Raw genomic sequence first — 18,326 nt, forward strand, 5'->3', positions numbered from 1 at the left:
GCCCAGGACATGCCCACACCAAATATGCCAGCTGGTCATGTGGATGAACTGCATTCTGTAAACAAACAGCATCCAATCCTAGAAACAAGCACTGTGTGGGTACACTTACCAGATTCTGCCCATTAGCTTGGATAAAGGCACTGTGCCTCTCAAACACGATCAGATCCAGAATGTTCAATAAAGTCCAATACTCAAATTTCAGGAGACGACTCAGGTAAACAAAGGAGTGCTGTGTCAGCCAAGGCAGACTAGATGTTTGGTCTAGCTCCTGTCAGAATCAGCTGTTTTTCATTTGCATATGTATGTGCAACACCACATATAGAAACACATTTATAATCAGAACAGTTCCAGTGAATTCTTATAACACTAGCTGAACCAGCACACAGCATCTGCGCTGCTAGTCTCTCCTCGCCGCTTCCCCCCCTTCCGCCCCAATCTATTCCCAGTCATTTTCGCCCGCTGGCCGTCTCCTTTGCCAAGGCCCGCCTCCGCCTCCACCACTCTCCCGCCTTCCAGCCCGCATGCCTGCCACAACAGCCCCAGTTGCTGCGCCAGCCTCCGCCTGGCCATTTTCGGGAGCCTGCCGCCGCCCACCTGCCCAGCGGGGCTCTTCTTGGAGGCGCGGCTCAGCCGCTCACTGCCTCTTCTCTCGCCGCCCCTCGCTAGCTGCCCCCAGCCACCAGAGCAGCACCCCTTCAGCTTCCTCCAACCCCCAACTGACGTTTCCCTCAGTCTTGAACTCTTGCAGCGTGTCACGAGAGTTCCGCCACCAAATCCTGGGCACACATGGTCCCAAGAGAATTAAATATATAGATGGTAAAGGGGAGGAGCCATATGCACACTTGTATGTGTGGTATTGCACACTGTGCATACATAAATGGCTTAACATAGAAATGGTATGTCCAGAGCTTCCCTAACACAGATTAGCTTTAAGCAGAAGATTTTAATATCTCTTCCCAAATTTGGGGGCCTTCACTATTCTTCCTCTGGAAGAAGTAATCATTAGTGACTAGTATTTTCTAGAGTCTTGTAACATCCAGGACCTTAATTCTTCTTGTAGCTTGTAACTCTTGAGGTAACAAAGGGTTTTGTCAGCATAACATGTGAACAAACCTTTCCCTTCTAACCTCTCCTTTATATTATACTTGCTGTATTGCTAGTTCTCCTCTTCTTGGGAATTAGGGTGGCCTTCAAATGAGAGACAGAGAAAAAGGCACATTTGGGATCTGAAGTTCAAGAAAGAGACAGGAGTTGTCAGACAGGAACAGACCAATGGCTCAATATCCTCTTTAAACAGGGGCAGACATAGGATGCTACTGAAAAAGGTGTAAATCCTTCATGAAGCACCTAATTGTGCAAAACTCTATATATGGGGACATTTATTACTGACCCCAGCTGCTGCTCAGTTTGTTCCCTGAAGCATGAAGATTGATGGCACCAATGGCTCTCATCCAAGCTACTGTCACTGCAGATACCATCTGTGTTCAGAATTTTCCTTTGCCTTTAAGTATTGTCTCACACCAGTGAGTTCCACAGGTTAATTATATGCAACATCAGGGGAAAAGTTCGAGTAAAAGCAAAAATTATTTGGGATGATTATCTCCCCCCCAAATTATCTTCCTTTATAGTTAAGCTACATATTTGGGAGGAGTAGTTGTGGGAAACTAATTCTTACTCAATCTTAGCTTTCTCATTGCTGAGAGAGAAGAAAGCACAAATAGTATTGCTTACTTTCCCTTTCATGTTCAGTGCTATATCCCACTCCACAGAGACCCAAGCAGAAGGTGCCTGGGAAGCTGGGTGGAGGTGAGAAGGAATGAGAAGTTACACTCAATGGCAACATTTGTATGAAGATATGTAATTTGGAGCAATCCCCTAATACGCTTGAAACAGTTTAGCTGTTCCCATTTATTCTTAGGAGAGAGAGAGAGCGAGAGAGAGTGTGCGCACATGCACACACACACACACGCATGTGTATTAGAATTATTAATAAATATAAGCACTCACACATATATATACTCCTAGGACAGATAAATGGGAGCAGTTAAGATATTTCAAGTACTCCTATGGGACTGCCCAAAATGACATATCTTCACTCAAGTATTGCAACTGAAAGAAACTCCCTTCCCTGCTCCTCCCTGGGCAACATCTACTAAAAGTTAAAAAGCATATCTGAGTATCAGAATATAGCCATGAACATTGATTATACAGCAAATAACACAGAAGGAAAGGGAACCAAACATATCTAAAAGTACATTATAGATCAATCTGAAAGGGATGGCTGCAGGGTACATATTAGCAGATTCTGCACTTAGTTTGGTAAGGCAGAACAAACAAAACAATAAGAGACTGGCGTTATTACCCATGATTTCCTTTCCTTTACCTTGGAATGGTAGAGAGCTGGTTCCCAATTAATGTTTGCCTTCCCTTGAGTGATCTTGGAAAGATTCCCACAGACTGACAAATGTGAAAACATCCTGTAAGAACTCATTATCCATGAGGCTATTTAAGAAGTATCTGCAAGCAGGAGAATACTCGAGTCCTGCTCAAGAGCATTCCAGAAAAATTCACATGGCTGCCTAATTCTGAAAGGACATTTTTCGCATGCACTTCTTCAAGAGAATTGGTCCATAGATCAAGAAACGATAGACTTGTGTGTGTGACCTTGTCCCAGTTCCCGCCCTAAAAAAAATGTGAGCATAGCATGAGACATTTCAGTAGCATGGGGCAAGTCTCTACAACAGTGGCATACACACACTATTGTGTCAAGCCAAACCACACGGTAAGCTGCTCACAAGTGTTACAACACTGAAACATACAAGAAATTCTAGCAGTCTTCCACATGAGAGGGGGACAAAACATGACAACTGACACCAAGCACACCACACACATTATATGAGGAAACTCTGTGTCCTGACCAATTACTGGCATTAAATCATGACCAACACAGCAGCGCAGACCCAAAAGCATCAGGCTCAACAGGGGAGCTTTTTCTCACTAAGCACTCCGATGCACTTTACTTGGGCCACAAGTGAACACACATCTGGTTACCACAGCTGGGACAGCCCTTCACCCACACTGCTATTACATTAATTGCACTGCCAAACCCCAAGGCACCACGAAGACAGCCTTATTACAGCCACACACACACACACACACACACACACCTCTGAAGGAGGGGAGAACTGCGTCTCTTTCATTCAGCAGGGGTGACTCCGAGAAGCATGACACGCATGATTACCCTTCAGATCAGGGGAACAGTGGCTTAACTGCGTGAGAAACGGCTGTTATTCAGGTAATGGATTTACAGTGCTCGCTACTAAACTATCAGACACAGCAATTTTTTACAGCTTTCACGCTGGAATTTATGGCTTAGGGAGGCGATCTCTGTATGAGGTTGGGCTCATTGCCTTATTTAGTATCCAACAAAGAAAATTTATGTTTTCCCTAAAGTTTGTTTTGAAAGCTAACTTGCAAGTATTTACATATACTTGCAGGGACCTTGTAGAAACCATATGCATACATATTCTTAAATATAAATACATGTATATGTGGGTATTGAGTAGCCCTTTTTTGTTTTTGTCTTTCTCCAAAATATTTTCAGAGCCACACCACACAGATACACACATGTAATGTATATAAGCATGACTAATCGATATTAATTATGACAGATGCAAGAAAAAGAAAGAATATATGTGGGGATCAAACACTGCTCACAAGTATGTATGTTGGGGTGTTGATTTAAGGACCACATAATGAAGACCTAAATTATTCACATTTCCCATGGAATACTTCCATGGAAAATATTCACCACAGTTAAAATGTGATGAAAGAATCTCTATGGAGGCAAGGTACCACATGTGGCTGAAGGACTGACCGCAACAGATTACCCATAACTGATCTGACCAACCAGCCCATCCTGTGCAGGATTTATTCTCTTTCCAGTTATCTTCTCTGCAACCATTCTCTGTTGCCATCAGAATGCAACAGAGGGTAAAAGAAGAATGAGGGTCCACTTTAAAATAACTCACTCCTCAAGAAGTTCTGAGAGAAGCACTCAATAGCTAGGAGACCTAAAGAGATAAGGAGTAACTAATAACCAAGTACGTGCTACCTGTTGCTGCTGAAAATGCAGAAGTTCCACTGGGCTCATCTCTCCATTGGTTTCTCCACTGGCTCCTCCCTCTCTTCCACATCCTCCTCCTCCACCACCACCGCCACCTCCACCTCCATCAGTTGGATTGTTTAGACTGCTGACCCCATTCTGACTGGAGGGAGCGGAACGTATTGTCTCCGAAGCAGATTCAACCATCATGACTTGCTAGCAGCACCTGCAGCGTGGAAAGAAGCAACAAGACCTCTGAGCAAAGTTATGCGCTGAAGCTATACAAGAGAGACATCACCCTCCTGAATGCTGCTGTGACTTAACTAAGAGAGACATCCTTCTTTTTAAGGGTTCTCAAACTACCACCAGAAACTCCTAATGCATATATGCCATAACGTAACTGATGAGATATTTGCCAGTGAGCAGCTGTGCCCCACAAAGTTCTTAACACAGCTAGTAGAAACAGCAGCTTCTTCTTTTTACTTGGTGAAACTTTTATAGGAACATAACTGCTTAGCTGTTACGAGCACTTCCCCTATCAAACTAACCTTGAGCCTGCTTGCTTCAGCTCATACAGCATTTATTTATGTATTTGTTTGTTTGATTTCTAGACCGCCCTTACAGAATAGCTCAGGGCAAATAAAACTATTCAAAACATTATTAAAAACCCTCTAAAACAAATTTAAAACCCTGGAAGGCCAGGCCGAAAAGATAGGTCTTTAGGGCTCTCCTAAATGCCAATAAAGAATTCAAATTACAGATTTCTGCAGGAAGTGCATTCCACAGTCCAGGAGTGGCTACAGAGAAGTCCTGCCTCTGAGTCACCACCAAACAAACTGGTGACAACTGGAGCCAGACCTCCCCAGATGATCTTGCATGCGGTGGGGATCAGACCAAAGAAGGCACTCTCTAAGGTAACCTGGACCTAAGCCATTCAGGGCTTTAAAGGTAATAACCAGCACTTTGTATTTTGCCCGGAAACATATCGGCAGCCAGTGCAGCTGTTTCAGAACAGGCATAATATGGTTTCTCCAAGTTGTCCCAGAGATCAGCTTGGCTGTCACATTTTGAACTAACTGAAGTTTCCAAACTACATACAAAGGCAGCCCCACATAGAGCACATTACAGTAGTCAAGGCTGGAAGTTAAAAACTGGTGCACCACTGTTCTGAGGTCATCTTCCTCTAGGAATGGACGCAGCTGTCGAATCAGCCGAAGCTGATAAAAAGCACTCCTGGCCACAGCCTCCACCTGAGATACCAGGGTGAGGTCTGGATCCAGGAGTACCCCCAAGCTGCATACCTGCTCCTTCTGGGGGAGTATGACTCCATACAGCACAGGAAGATCTAACTCATCCCTCAGATTCTGAGCCCCTACAATGAGCACCTCCGTCTTGCTTGGATTCAGCTTCAATTTGTTATCTCTCATCCAGCCCATTACTGCCTGTAGGCAGCCATTTAGGGAATGAACGCCATCTCCTGTTGATGCAAATAAAAGAGAGAAGTAGATTTGGGTGTAATCAGCATACTGATAACACCCAGCACCAAATCTCCTGACCTCACCCAGTGATTTCATGTAGATATTGAAAAGCATTGGTGACAGAATGGCGCCCTGAGGGACTCCATAGAACAGCTCTCGTTTAGAAGAGCAACTGTCACCAAGCTCCATCATCTGGAATCTGCCCAAGAGATAGGAGCGAAACCACTGCAAAGCAGTGCCTCCTATCCCCAACTCCCCCAGGTGACCCAGAAGGATACCATTGATGGTATCAAACGCCACCAAGAGATCCAAGAGAACCTACAGAGTCACACTCCCTCTGTCGATTCCCCACTATAGGTCATCCATCAGGCCAACCAAGGCTGACTCAACCCCACAGCCTACTCTAAATCCAGTTTGAAATGGGTCTAGATAATCAGTTTCCTCCAATACCGCCTGAAGCGGGTCGGCTACCACCCTCTTGATCACCTTGCCCAACCAGGGGAGATTATATATTGGCCTATAAGTATTCATCGCTGAGGGATCCAGAGAAGGCGTCTTAAGAAAAGCTCTAATTATTGCATCCTTCAAACATGGAGGCACCTTACCCTCCCTCAGCGATGCATTGATGATATTCACCAGGCCACCTCGAATGATCTCCCTGCTAGATCGAAGCAGCCAAGTTGGGCAAGGGTTCAGAGAACAAGTGGTGGGCCGCACCGCTCCAAGCAGCTTGTCCACATCCTCAGGAATCACAGATTGAAACTGATCCAACCTAACACTGCAAGAAGGATTGCTGGACATCTCCTCCGTAGACCCTGCAGAAAAAGTCGAATCCAAGTCGGCCTGAATACAGGAGATTTTATCTGTAAAAAACCCACTAAGGGCATCACAGCAGAGCACCTCTGGGATGCCTACAAGTATGCCTACAATTTAAGCCTAGTCTGAATAAAGGAGGAATTCCCCATATTTATTTGATATGATTTTTTTTAATCTCTCCTTTCCACCCAGAAATTGCCCAGGGGAGCTTACAATTAGAGTCAAAATATAATTAAACAAGAAAACCAACAAAACAGAATGTTCCATCGTTCTCCTCTCTGGACTCCCTCACCTCACCATGACAGTATTAGAGAAATAGGGACTAGAACGCTAAGAGTCTCTTCTGCTCTTCAGTTCTCCCATCTACTATGGGCTGGATCTGCTGCCTGTGGTGTAATATTTCCCAGCCCCAGAAATGTCCACTGAAGTGGGCAGGTGTCAGTTGCTCTAGAGGGCAGAGTCAACTGACCAGGAGCAAGATATTCTATTGGCTCCTTCTCCTGGCTCTTGGTTGGCTGCCTTCATCGCACTATGGTAGCATTGAAGGAGCAGGGACTAGATGGCAAAAGATCTCAAGAGAAAAGATTTCTAACTATGAAGCACAAGGTGGGTGGGTGTGTGCACGCGCACACACACGCACACACATCTAGGTTATAGATTGTGAAGTGTTCTAAGGGCTGGTAAATAATCTGCTAGGGTGCATCCCTGAAGAGAAAATTTCACACCATTAACCAATTCGAACCCATCAACACACAATTTCAGAAATATGGCACTACTTAGGCAATCAAAAGACTTCCTATGTGAAAGAGTTAGAGCTATCAGTTTAATCACAATATTGTTGAGTCTCCTACCTAACCCATGCATTCAGTTCAAACACTTCTGAAGAAACTACTGAAATGTCATCAGAAAGTAAGAAAATCGTCAGATTATGTTGACCTGTGCTGCTTTTAAAATCCAAAACATTTCACCATGATACGTAAAAAGCAGTATTGTTGTATATGAACACTTTCATATATGTGGCCCCTGTTATCCGTGTGGATTCTGTTCTTGGCTACAATCAGGGATAACAAAAACGTGGATAATGCGACCTTAAGTCAATGACAATTTGGAGGGGTTAGGGCCCTGGAGGACAAAAAAAGCAAATAAAAAGCAGAAATAAGTGAAATAAAGTACTGTGTTATGCTTCCCAGGTGTCCAGCAATGCCCCCCAAACCACAAATTCTGTCAATTTTCTGTGAAAAATTGCTGGAATTGTTTTAAAACTAATAGCCACAAAATGGCTTCTTTAAGCAAACTAGTGGCTGGAAATGACCTCAGAGATCATTTACGGCCAGCCAGGAACTATGGATAGGCAAATTTAAACCCCTTTTGTATCTGTGAATAATGAGGTGGAGTCTCCATAACCCAACCAGGGCCACAGATGACAAGGGCCACCTGTTTTGTATAGTCTGTCTTATTCCAGATTTATGCTTACACAGAGAAACTGGTTAGAGAGAGAGTGCGCGCACGCACAGGCACACACACATGCACATGACTATAAGGTTATCAGTTCGTGCAGGAGTAGGAAGTTAGTACATTCTAGGGTAGGACATACTTAACATTATTTATTCATTTTATTGCTAAGAAACGGAACCTTCCATTTTCAAACCAGTTGTCGCTTACCATCACCTTAACTGCAGCACAGAAGTACATAATTTATGTACTGGGCCGCCAGCAAAATAAGTGGAGAGCAACTCCATCAAGCTCCCTCCTACTAGGATTCTGCCATGAAACCAGCAGTCTCCGAGAAGATCTGTGTGGCAAGAGCACCAGCTCTACCACTGTCATCTACAAGGGAGGACAACAACTCCATCTAGCCCTCTCCAGTGAGGAGTGACCATCCAGATAGTCCTTGCATCATACTATAGCTAAGCTTAAGTACATAAACACAGAACAACCATATCTTCTTTCCTGCTTATCCTTACTTCCCTCCCCTTTCATTATTATCTCACTTGTTCTGGTTTTATATTCTGAGCTCACTGGGAGAGGGACCTGTCTTCCCATTACTTGTAAAGGGTCATGTTACACTTAACAATAATACAACACCTATTCTTATTATTATTACTGTTCGTACTGCTACTTCACTGGGGAATGAATTATTGTTTGCTCTCTGTTTTGTCCCAAGGCTCAACAGAGAAGTAGTAACTATTCCGTATCTCCTTGCTTTATGTAATGGAGTATGTATGTCATTTCTTTCAAGCAGCCAATGGGAAACAACAGCAACACAGCCATGAACTTTGGCTAGCCAAGTACAAATTGTGCTTCCTAGGGCAATTTCTGCAGTAAACTGTAAAAATGGCATGGTAAAGAAACCTTCAGACAAGCTAAAGTTGTATTGTTAAAAAAAAAAACCTTTGCAAATTAGAACAAAATCTGTTTTGAAAGAAGATACTTCGTTAAGGAACCACTAGAGAGGCGGGCTCAGATTTGAAACCCACCTACATATCTGAGGTTAGTACTGCACAATAACATTTTGCTATAGAAGATGCTGGGGTGCAGTGTTCCCTCTAAGGCGTGCGCACGTGCGTGCACGCACTCACACATTTTTTAATGTCTGCTCAGTTAATTTTAGATCCCACTCAGGTTGAATCAGGAAGGCCCAACTGAATGCAAGGGCACATAAACTGCCTTGAAAGTGCTGCCCAGAACAAAACTATTCCGCACGAAGATGGGGAAAAATGAATGAAACAATGCTGGGGTGTACAACAGAAGTGGGCAAGACCATCCTAAAGAGCACCATGACTGCCTATGCTGTCTGAATCAGAAACTACCACCAAAGTAGTAATAGTATGTGACAGTTAATGTTTCATTTCTCTTTAAAACGAAACGGTTGGGGGTGGGGGCAAGAGAGAATCTGCCACTGCTCTAAAAAGTACATGCTTGAACTACAAGGGCCATAGTTCTTCCAGCACCAGAAATATGCCTGTGAGGAAGCTGGGTGAGAAGGAAAGGACAGTCCAAAACGGACTGTGGGGGAAAGAAGTAGGCCATGTTACAGGCAACTGACAAACCCTCCCTATTAAAATGAGTTCTAAGGCAGGGAATGGCAAACTTCAGGCTTCCAGGGGCTGCTTCCTTTTGCTTTGGGAACCTTGAGAGCTACCAGCACACAATAGCAGGTTGGGCAGGTGGAGCCAGTCACAAAATGGCAGATTGTACCAAAAAAATTACAACAGAATTTTAATATTAAAACTGCTGAATTTCAAGAGAAATTTGCTGCGGGGCAAGGGAAGCAAAAGGGGAGAATGGAGAAAAATGCGAGAGAAAATGAATGAAAGCATGAAATGAATGAAAGCAATGAAGCAACCGTGAGCACCTGAAGAGGGAGAAATTAAAATAGCATGGCCGTATCCCCACTCAGGTAGCCAATCAGGTTTGTAGCATTGGCTGGAAGGGAAGGGGGGGGATGGGAGAAGGGAAGCTACTTCAGATAAACATTAAATAACTCAGGGTCTATCAGTAGACTCGGAACGGGCATGTTCAGTCTTGCATACTCCCAAACACCCCCCGGCTCGGCTAGAGTTCAAGCTGGTTCGGGGTTCTAAATGGGGGGGGGTTAACTCACTGCCGGATCCAAGTCATCCAGCGGCCTCCAGGGGTGCTGTCGCGGCTGTGGGAGGGTCTCAGAAGTTTCCCCCTCCCCCGGGCATCCCTGTGGCCTTCTTCAGGGCATTAAGGCCCATTTTCAGGCCTTTCCAGCCCCACATTTTGAACCCCCAAAGCAGCCCAAGGGGCTCTGCTTGAAGTCGAGCCAAACTGGGCCCATTTTGGCTCGAGGGCAAGCCATCTAACAGGCCTAGTTTGATGGGAAACCGGCTCGACCTTGAGCCAGTTCTCATATCCCTAGCTACCCCATGCCTGCTCTTTCCTTCCTCCTGCTTTCATCTAAGTGTATCCGCTATCTTTAAAGCAGAGGGATGGTGGTCAAAACAAGAAGACTGTAAAGAAAAAATATCATCTATGCCTCCACTTCTTTCCTCAACACTTTTACCCACGCACCTTTTATTACTCTAACTGAACTCTGGTGCCTAGAATAAACGAATGAAAAGCCCTCACACAATTTGAAATGAGGAAAGTTGTTTGTTTATTTGTTTAATTTATTTTTTATTACTACTACTACTATAGTCAGACAGGTGTTATTGACTGGTTTGTTTTATCCAGACATCGAGTCATTCCCAAGGACCTGGGATGGCTGAATTTTATTGTCAATGTTGTTGCTGTTATAGATATTGCCGCAGAATATAGGCTTTCCCAGTAAAGCAGCTTTTTGTAAATGGCTGATGGTGATTTCTATGGCCCCTATGGTGTTGAGGTGCTCTTCAAGTTGTTTTGGATATGCACCTAGGGTGCCAATTACCACTGGGATTATTTTGGTCTTTTTCTGCCACAGCCTTTCAATTTCCATTTGTAGATCTTTGTATTTGGTGATTTTTTTCTATTTCTTTTTCTTCTATTCTGCTATCCCCTGGTATCGCTGTGTCGATTATTTTAACTTGTTTTTCTTTCTTCTCGACTACAGCTATATCTGGTGTATTGTGTGGCAGATGTTTGTCTGTTTGTAGTCTGAAGTCCCATAATATTTTTGCATCTTCATTTTCTACAACTTTTTCAATTTTATGGTCCCACTAATTTTTGGCTACAGGTAGCTTGTATTTTTTGCAGATGTTCCAGTGTATCATCCCTGCTACCTTGTCATGCCTTTGTTTGTAGTCAGTCTGTGCGATCTTCTTACAACAGCTGATTAGGTGGTCCACTGTTTCATCTGCTTCTTTACAAAGGCGTCACTTGCTGTTTGTTGTTGATTTTTTGACTTTTGCTTTCATTGCATTTGTTCTTAGTGCCTGTTCTTCTGCAGCCAATATTAGACCCTCTGTTTCTTTCTTCAAGTTGCCATTCTTAAGCCATTGCCAGGTCTTCGTTTTGTCTGATTTTCCACTTATATTGTACAAATATTGACCATGCAGGGGCTTATTTTTCCATTTTTCTGCTCTGTTCTTGACTTGTTCTTTCTTGTAGGCCTGCTTTGTTTCATTGGTGTTGAATAGTTTCTTGTTACTGACCATTTGAAGTGCATCTTCTTCACTGTCCTTGATATATTCTTCAAGGCCTCTTTTCTCCTCTTCTACTGTTTGATGGACATGCAGCATTCCTCTTCCACCTGAGCTGCGAGGGAAGTATAGCCTATCTACATCACTGCGGGGGTGCAGAGCATGATTGATGGTCATTTTCCTGGTCTTACGATCTAGCGTCTCTAGCTCTGCCTGGGTCCAGTCTATTATTCCTGCAGTGTATCTGATCTATAGCCCAGGTATATATGGCTTGTATGGTGTTCCCGCCATTGAGTTTGGACTTAAGGATTTTTCTAACTCTCCTGATGTATTCACTTCCAATTTTTCTTTTAACTTCAATGTGTGCAATGTTATCAGCCTGGAGAATGCCCAAGTATTTGTAATGTTCTTTCTCTTCCAGTTTCTTGATGATGCTTCCATTGGGCAGTTCTATTCCTTCTGTTTTTGTTATTTTTTCTCTGTACATTATTAATGCAGCACACTTGTCTCGTCCAAACTCCATTGCTATATCACTACTGAATATACGGACAGTGTTTAGCAGTGATTCGATTTCTGACTGGGACTTTCCATACAACTTCAGATCGCCTATGTACAGCAGATGGTTTATTTTACTTGATGTTTGGTATCTGAGGCTTGTTCTGTTTAGTATTTGTGAAAGTGGAGTCATGGCGATTACAAACAACAGAAGGGATAGTGAGTCCCCTTGGAAAATACCTCTTCTAATGCTAACCTGTCCAAGTGTCTCACCATTGATTGTTAACTGTGTACTCCATATGCTCATTGCTTTTTAAAAAAATATCGGAATGTTTTTGCTGACACCAGTTGTTTCTAAACAGTTTAGTATCCATGTGTGAGGCAATGAGTCGAAGGCCTTCTTGTAGTCAATCCATGCAACACTTAGATTGGTTTTTCTTCTCTTGCAATTTTCTAAAATCATTTTGTCAATCAGCAGCTGGTCTTTTGTTCCTCTGGTGTTCGGGCAATTTCCTTTCTGTTCAACTGGAAGCTATTTGTTAGTTAATAAGTGTTGCATTACTTCATCTGCTATTATTACAGTTAATAATTTGAACATGGTTGGCAGGTAGGTTATCAGTCTATAATTACTTGGAACCGCACCTTTTGCTGGGTCTTTCATTATGAGATGAGTTTTCCCAGTTGTTAGCCATTGTTCAATATCACCTCCTTGCAAAATATGATTGAACTGTTTTGATAGTTGTTTATGGAGGCTTGTTAGGTGTTTAAGCCAAAAGCCATGCAGTTCATCATCGCCTGATGCAGTCCAATTTTTAATTTTCTTTGCTCTTTCACTTGTTAATCCTGGTGTTATTATTAGATCTTGCATTTGTTGGTTACATTTTTCAACCTCTTTCACACAGCTTGCTTTTTTATTATAATCTATTGGATTGTCCCATAGTTTCCCTCATAATTGCACTGTTTCTTCTTTATTTGGTGTTTCTATGTTTCTTGCAGTTTCTCCTTCTATGCTTTGGTAGAAACGTCTCTGATTCAACTGGAATTGGAGATTCTGCCTGTGTTGTGTAATTCTAGCTTCATATCTGCGAATCTTCTTTGACACTGCTGTTATTTGCTGCTTTATTATTTCCAGGACTTCTCTAATTTTCCTTGAATCTAGGTGGTATTTTTGGATGAGATACTGTTTGGTGTTTTCATTCTTCAGCTTCTTGTCTTTCATATCTTTCAATTTACTAGCATCCGATCTAAGCCTGGCGATTTTATTTTCTAATCTAATCTTCCATTTAGGTGATGTACTACTTTCTTTTTTTACAGGTCCACTGATCTTATATCCGAGCTCTTGTGTTATTGTTGCTGCACTGTACATTAGTTGGTTTGTTTCTTGCAAATTATTGGTTGTTATTTCTGCAAGTGCAGCATTGACATCTTTTAATGCCTGAGCAAGTTGTTTTTTGGCAACTGTTTTTAGAGCTGGAAGTCGAACCCTGGTGGTTGTTTGGTTCATGTGCTCAGTTATTTTTTCCTTTAGTTCCTGTTGCTTTTCTGTTAAATGGCATTCAGGTTTTTGAGGTGAAGGCAAAGGGGAGGTTGCCTGGTTTTGATTTTGAAACAGTTCAGCAACATTGGCATCCTCTATTTCCAACACCTCCCCCACCTGCGCCTGAGCAACTTCTTCAGTTGGTGGTAATTCTTCTTCCATATCTTGAGCCTGTGTTGCTCTTTGCAGTTCTTCCAGCTCAACTTCTGTGAATACTTTGTTTCTTATTATGAATCTTCTCTGGTCTGCTAGCCTTTGTTGTGTTATTTCTGTATCTGGATGCTTCTCTTTCCAAATTTGGTACATTCTTTTTAAATAACCTCTTCTAGTTGGACTAGACTTGTAATAGCAGATCATTATTTCCTTGTTGGCACTTTTTATATATTTTTTCTGGTTAAGCGATGTTTCTTCCAGTAACCCTGCAGTCTCCAGCCCTGGTTGCTCAACTGAAGATCCTGAGTCCTGTAGCCCACTTGCCACCAGATGTTCAGGGACTCCAGCACTTGGCATGGTCCTTGTTGACCCGGGCGACGACCGATCCGGTATAGATTTATTCAAGTTACGTCTCACCATACTATTGATGGGAGAGGCACTCTTTGTCTGGCTCCTCTGGTGAGACCTGTCCAGTATGGTTGGACCTCTGGCATAGCTCTCACCTTCCTCAGAGCACGCAAGTCCCACAACCACGCCAAGGTAGTGCCTCACTGGGGGATTGTTGTTGTTGTTTACATAGTCAGACAGGTGTTATTGACTGGTTTGTTTTATCCAGACATCGAGTCCTTCCCAAGGACCTGAGATGCCAGAATTTTATTGTCAATGTTGTTGCTTTTGTTACAGATATCGTTGCAGAATATAGGCTGTTCCTAGTAAAGTTGCTTTTTGTAACTGGCTGATGGTGATTTCTGTGGCCCCTATGGTGTTGAGGTGCTCTTCAAGGTCTTTTGGAATTGCACCTAGGGTGCCAATTACGACTGGGATTATTTTGGTCTTCTTCTGCCACAGCCTTTCAATTTCAATTTGTAGATCTTTGTATTTGGTGATTTTTTTTATTTTTATTTTTTCTTCTATTCTGCTATCTCCTGGTATTGCTATGTTGATTATTTTAACTTGTTTTTCTTTCTTCTCAACTACAGTTATATATGGCGTACTGTGTGGCAGATGTTTGTCTGTTTGTAGTTGGAAGTCCCATATTATTATTATTATTATTATTAGTAGTAGTAGTAGTAGTAGTAGTAGTAAGCCGCCTCATAACAAATTGTTCTCTGGGCAGCTCACAACAGAGGCTTAAGACATATAATAAAAGCACATTAAATCATAACAGACAAAAGAGGTGAAAAGAAAATACAAAATACAATACAAAGCAGCTTTTTTAAAAAAATAGTTTTGTAGCTCTGCATGGCGGGCTCCCTGAAACTGGGAGCCCTCAGCAAACTGCATTCCTATAGGGGGGGCTCCAAGACAGTTGCTCTGCTACAACCACACAAAGACTATGGGCAAAGAAGTGATTTCAAAGATCAGCAATAGGCCCTAGGCAGCTGCTCAATTACGTCAACCTGACGCCAGTCCTGTTGCTCTTTAAACATTAGTGAGTACTTCAAAAAAAACTGCTACTAAAAAGGTACAAAATGTTCACCAGTATTAAAATAGTTTAAAATATACCAATCCCTTCAAAATAAATCTCTTCTACTAGTTACAGGGGTAAACAGTGGTACAAGATAATATCAGCTACTAAGCTTTTGAAAAAGTGAAGCTCTCTTGTACTGCACATAATGAGGATATTCTCATGATTGGCCGAAATTGGGCTAAGGGAGCCTAGCCCAATTTTGGCCAATCATGTGCTGCAATGGGAGCCATGTGGCTCCTGGAAGCAAACCTCCCAAAGTACCCCTCTCCTTAGTCAAGGTTAACTGAGCAAGCGCTCCGTTAACCTCATATTTTTGACCGTCTGTTGCCACAAGGCGTGGCGGCACATGAGTAGACCCCCGAGCGGGAGGCTACAAGCAGCCTCCCAGGCTTGGGGGTCTCTCTAGGATGCCCCACGCAAATGCACGGAGCATCCTGGAACTTCCGGGGGCCATGTGGCCCCCGATCCCTGCAGCCCCCACCGGCTCTGTGATGGAGACAGCAGTCATGTGGGTGGCCAATCTGGTCGCCCAGGGCTCTATGGGGAATCGTCTGCGGGGAGAGCGGGCTAAGCCCGCTCTCCCAGCAGACCTCATTTCAGCGAGTCTCACTGATCGTGAGACTCGCCTCAATAGGCTTTTAAGGACTGTATAAAAATGCCTGAGACGTTGGCAAAGAGATAGTGAGAAAATTTCTCTCTCCTCCCCCACATGCTGTAGCACTCAGGTTCAGTCCTGAGGCAGCCATCTTTGCACCTTCCAATATAGCACATAACTCCTCACACCGTATGGAAGAGTTTAGGGGGAAATTAGAGTTAGATACACACTTAATATTGGGTATGCACACCAGAATGCACACCCAATGGTATGCACCCTCTAACCCCAAGTTTCACCACTCTCCAGGATTCCTTAAACTGGTAGGAGGTGTACTCCCTTCACAGCTTGAGTCAAAGCAGGGTGTAGTTACAACTGAACAAGGCAGTAGGGGAGGTGTCCCTGGGCCCCTGAGGGAGGGGAGCCCATCAGATAGGTGACAACTTGCACTTTGCTCTCCAACTCACACCTCTCCAAAAAGGGGGCGAGAGGGCTCATATTTGCTTTTTGGCCCAAGGCCCACCCAACTTTGCTATATTCCTGAGTCAGAATGTTAATTTGGAGCAGAAATCACACTTTTCCTTCCAATCCCAAAGGGGCTTTTTAAACAGTAAAGGGGGAAGACCTTCCCAGACAGCTTAAAGGTCCTCAGTGGCCAGGTGCAGTGAAGAATTGAGGTAGGAAGACTACATGCCATCAGGCCTGCATCCCCCCAAGCTCAATTTTCTCTATCCATGCTAGATCCTAGGATGGTGGCCATTCGGTACACTGAGAGCTTGAACTTATGTGCTGCCATCATGTTGCTAGAGTACCATGGCAGTGTGATGCCAGCCCTTGGTCTTTCCATTTTTTTTTTTGGTTTAATTTTTAAAAGTGTATTTTTCTGCATACCTGGAGCAATTCACTGCCCTAATGGTTGGCATGGAGTCAACTACATTTTAATGTATTATTTTTTAATTTAAGATATTTTTATACTGCCCAAAACTTACGTCTCTGGGTAGTTTACAACAAAGCAAAATAAAGGACAACAGAAAAGGTCAAAACATTAGATTTTTTTAAAAAAGTTAACACATTACAACAATTTAAAATTTTAAAACAATATTTTAAAACAATGTAAAAACTATTAAAACAGTATTTAACTAAAAGCCTCTATCCATGAGGCTTTTAAATAAATACAGATGCATCTTTAAAGACTTTTTTAAAAAGTTGTCAGAGATGGGGAGGCTCTCATTTCAGCAGGGAACACATTCCAAAGCTTTCGGGCAGCAGACAAGCTGGTGGCAACTGCAGATGGACCTCTCCTGATGATCTCAATGGGTGGTGGGGTTTGTGACAAAGAACATGTTCTTTTAAATACCCAGGGCCCAAGCCGTTTAGGGCTTTATAGGTTACTAGTTGGGCCAGGCGCAAAGCATCTGTGCCTCTCGTTTTCCCCGCCCACCCCTGCCGATGTAGATTTTTTCCCCCGACAGCCCTCCCACCCCCACCCCCACCGTCATTTAATTCCACCACTGCTGCTGCTTTCTCCATCCACCCAGCCATCGTCACCGTTTTCTCCCACCTAATCACCTGCCCCACTGTTTTGTGCCCCCTGTTGCCATTTTGTTTCCCTTCATGCCTCTGACGCAGCTGCATTCCTCTTCCCCTGCCGGCAGCTTGCTCATTGTCTTGCATGAGAGCTGCCATGCAGGGCCGGATTAAGCTAGTGCGGGGCCTGTAGCATATGTAATAAAGGGGCCCAAATTTAAAAAAATGCACATAAATATTAAAACATAAATTATTTACTTGCATAGTAGAGTAATCCAATTTTTTTCATTTGCTGTATTTTGGAGTATGGGAGACCGAGCCACAAACTCACACTTACTACAACAGTGAGCATTTATATCCCATTTTTCAATCAAAACTCTCAAAGTGGTTTACATAGAAAAATAAAGAGTGGATCGATGATTCTCTGGCTCCAAAGGGCTCACACTCTAAAAAGAAAAACGTGGTAGGCACCAGCAATAACCACTGGACAGATGCTGTTCTGGGCCTTCTCTTAAAAGGCACATTTAGCAGGAAAGGGATATTTATTGGAAGCCAGACATGCAGGGCCCTCGAAAATGTGGGGCCCATAGCAAATGCTACATTTGCTACTACGTTAATCTGCCATAGCTGCCATGCATGGGATTAACAATGGGTACGTCTAAGAGAAATCTAGATAGATAACCAGCACCTTTTTGCCTGGAAACTTATCGGCAGCCAGTGTAGCTCTTTCAATACGGGAGTAATATGGTTTCTCTGAGATGACCCAGAGATAAATCTGGTTGCCACATTCTGGACCAACTGTAGTTTCCAGACTACATACAAAGGCAGCCCCACATACAGTGCATTGCAGTAATCCAGTCTGGAGGTTACCAACACATGTACCACTGTTTTGAGGTTGTTCAACTCAAGAAACAGACGAAGGGAGAGGACTGGATTCAGGAACATCCCCAGACTGCATACCTATTCCTTCCAGGGAAGTGTGACCCCATTCAGAACATGCAGATCCAACTCAACTCCTGAGTTTCAACCCCACACAATGAGTACTCCGTCTTATCTGGATTCAGT

At 43.3% G+C, this 18,326-nt stretch overlaps 1 protein-coding gene across 5 annotated transcripts in view; it reads right to left on the minus strand.

Annotated features, from left to right (window-relative positions):
- The window catches only part of FOXP4 (forkhead box P4), a 222,889-nt gene that overhangs the window by 158,436 nt on the left and 46,127 nt on the right, over positions 1-18,326 (minus strand). For all 5 annotated transcript variants that reach the window (XM_053244009.1, XM_053244007.1, XM_053244011.1 and 2 more), the window contains exon 2: positions 4,115-4,331. In XM_053244009.1, the coding sequence (XP_053099984.1) occupies positions 4,115-4,315 (201 nt within the window). In that variant the 5' untranslated portion in view covers positions 4,316-4,331. The remainder of the gene's footprint in view (positions 1-4,114; positions 4,332-18,326) is intronic.

The sequence above is a fragment of the Hemicordylus capensis genome, chromosome 4 (genome assembly GCF_027244095.1).
Source record: "Hemicordylus capensis ecotype Gifberg chromosome 4, rHemCap1.1.pri, whole genome shotgun sequence".
Classification (NCBI taxonomy): Eukaryota; Metazoa; Chordata; class Lepidosauria; order Squamata; family Cordylidae; genus Hemicordylus; species Hemicordylus capensis.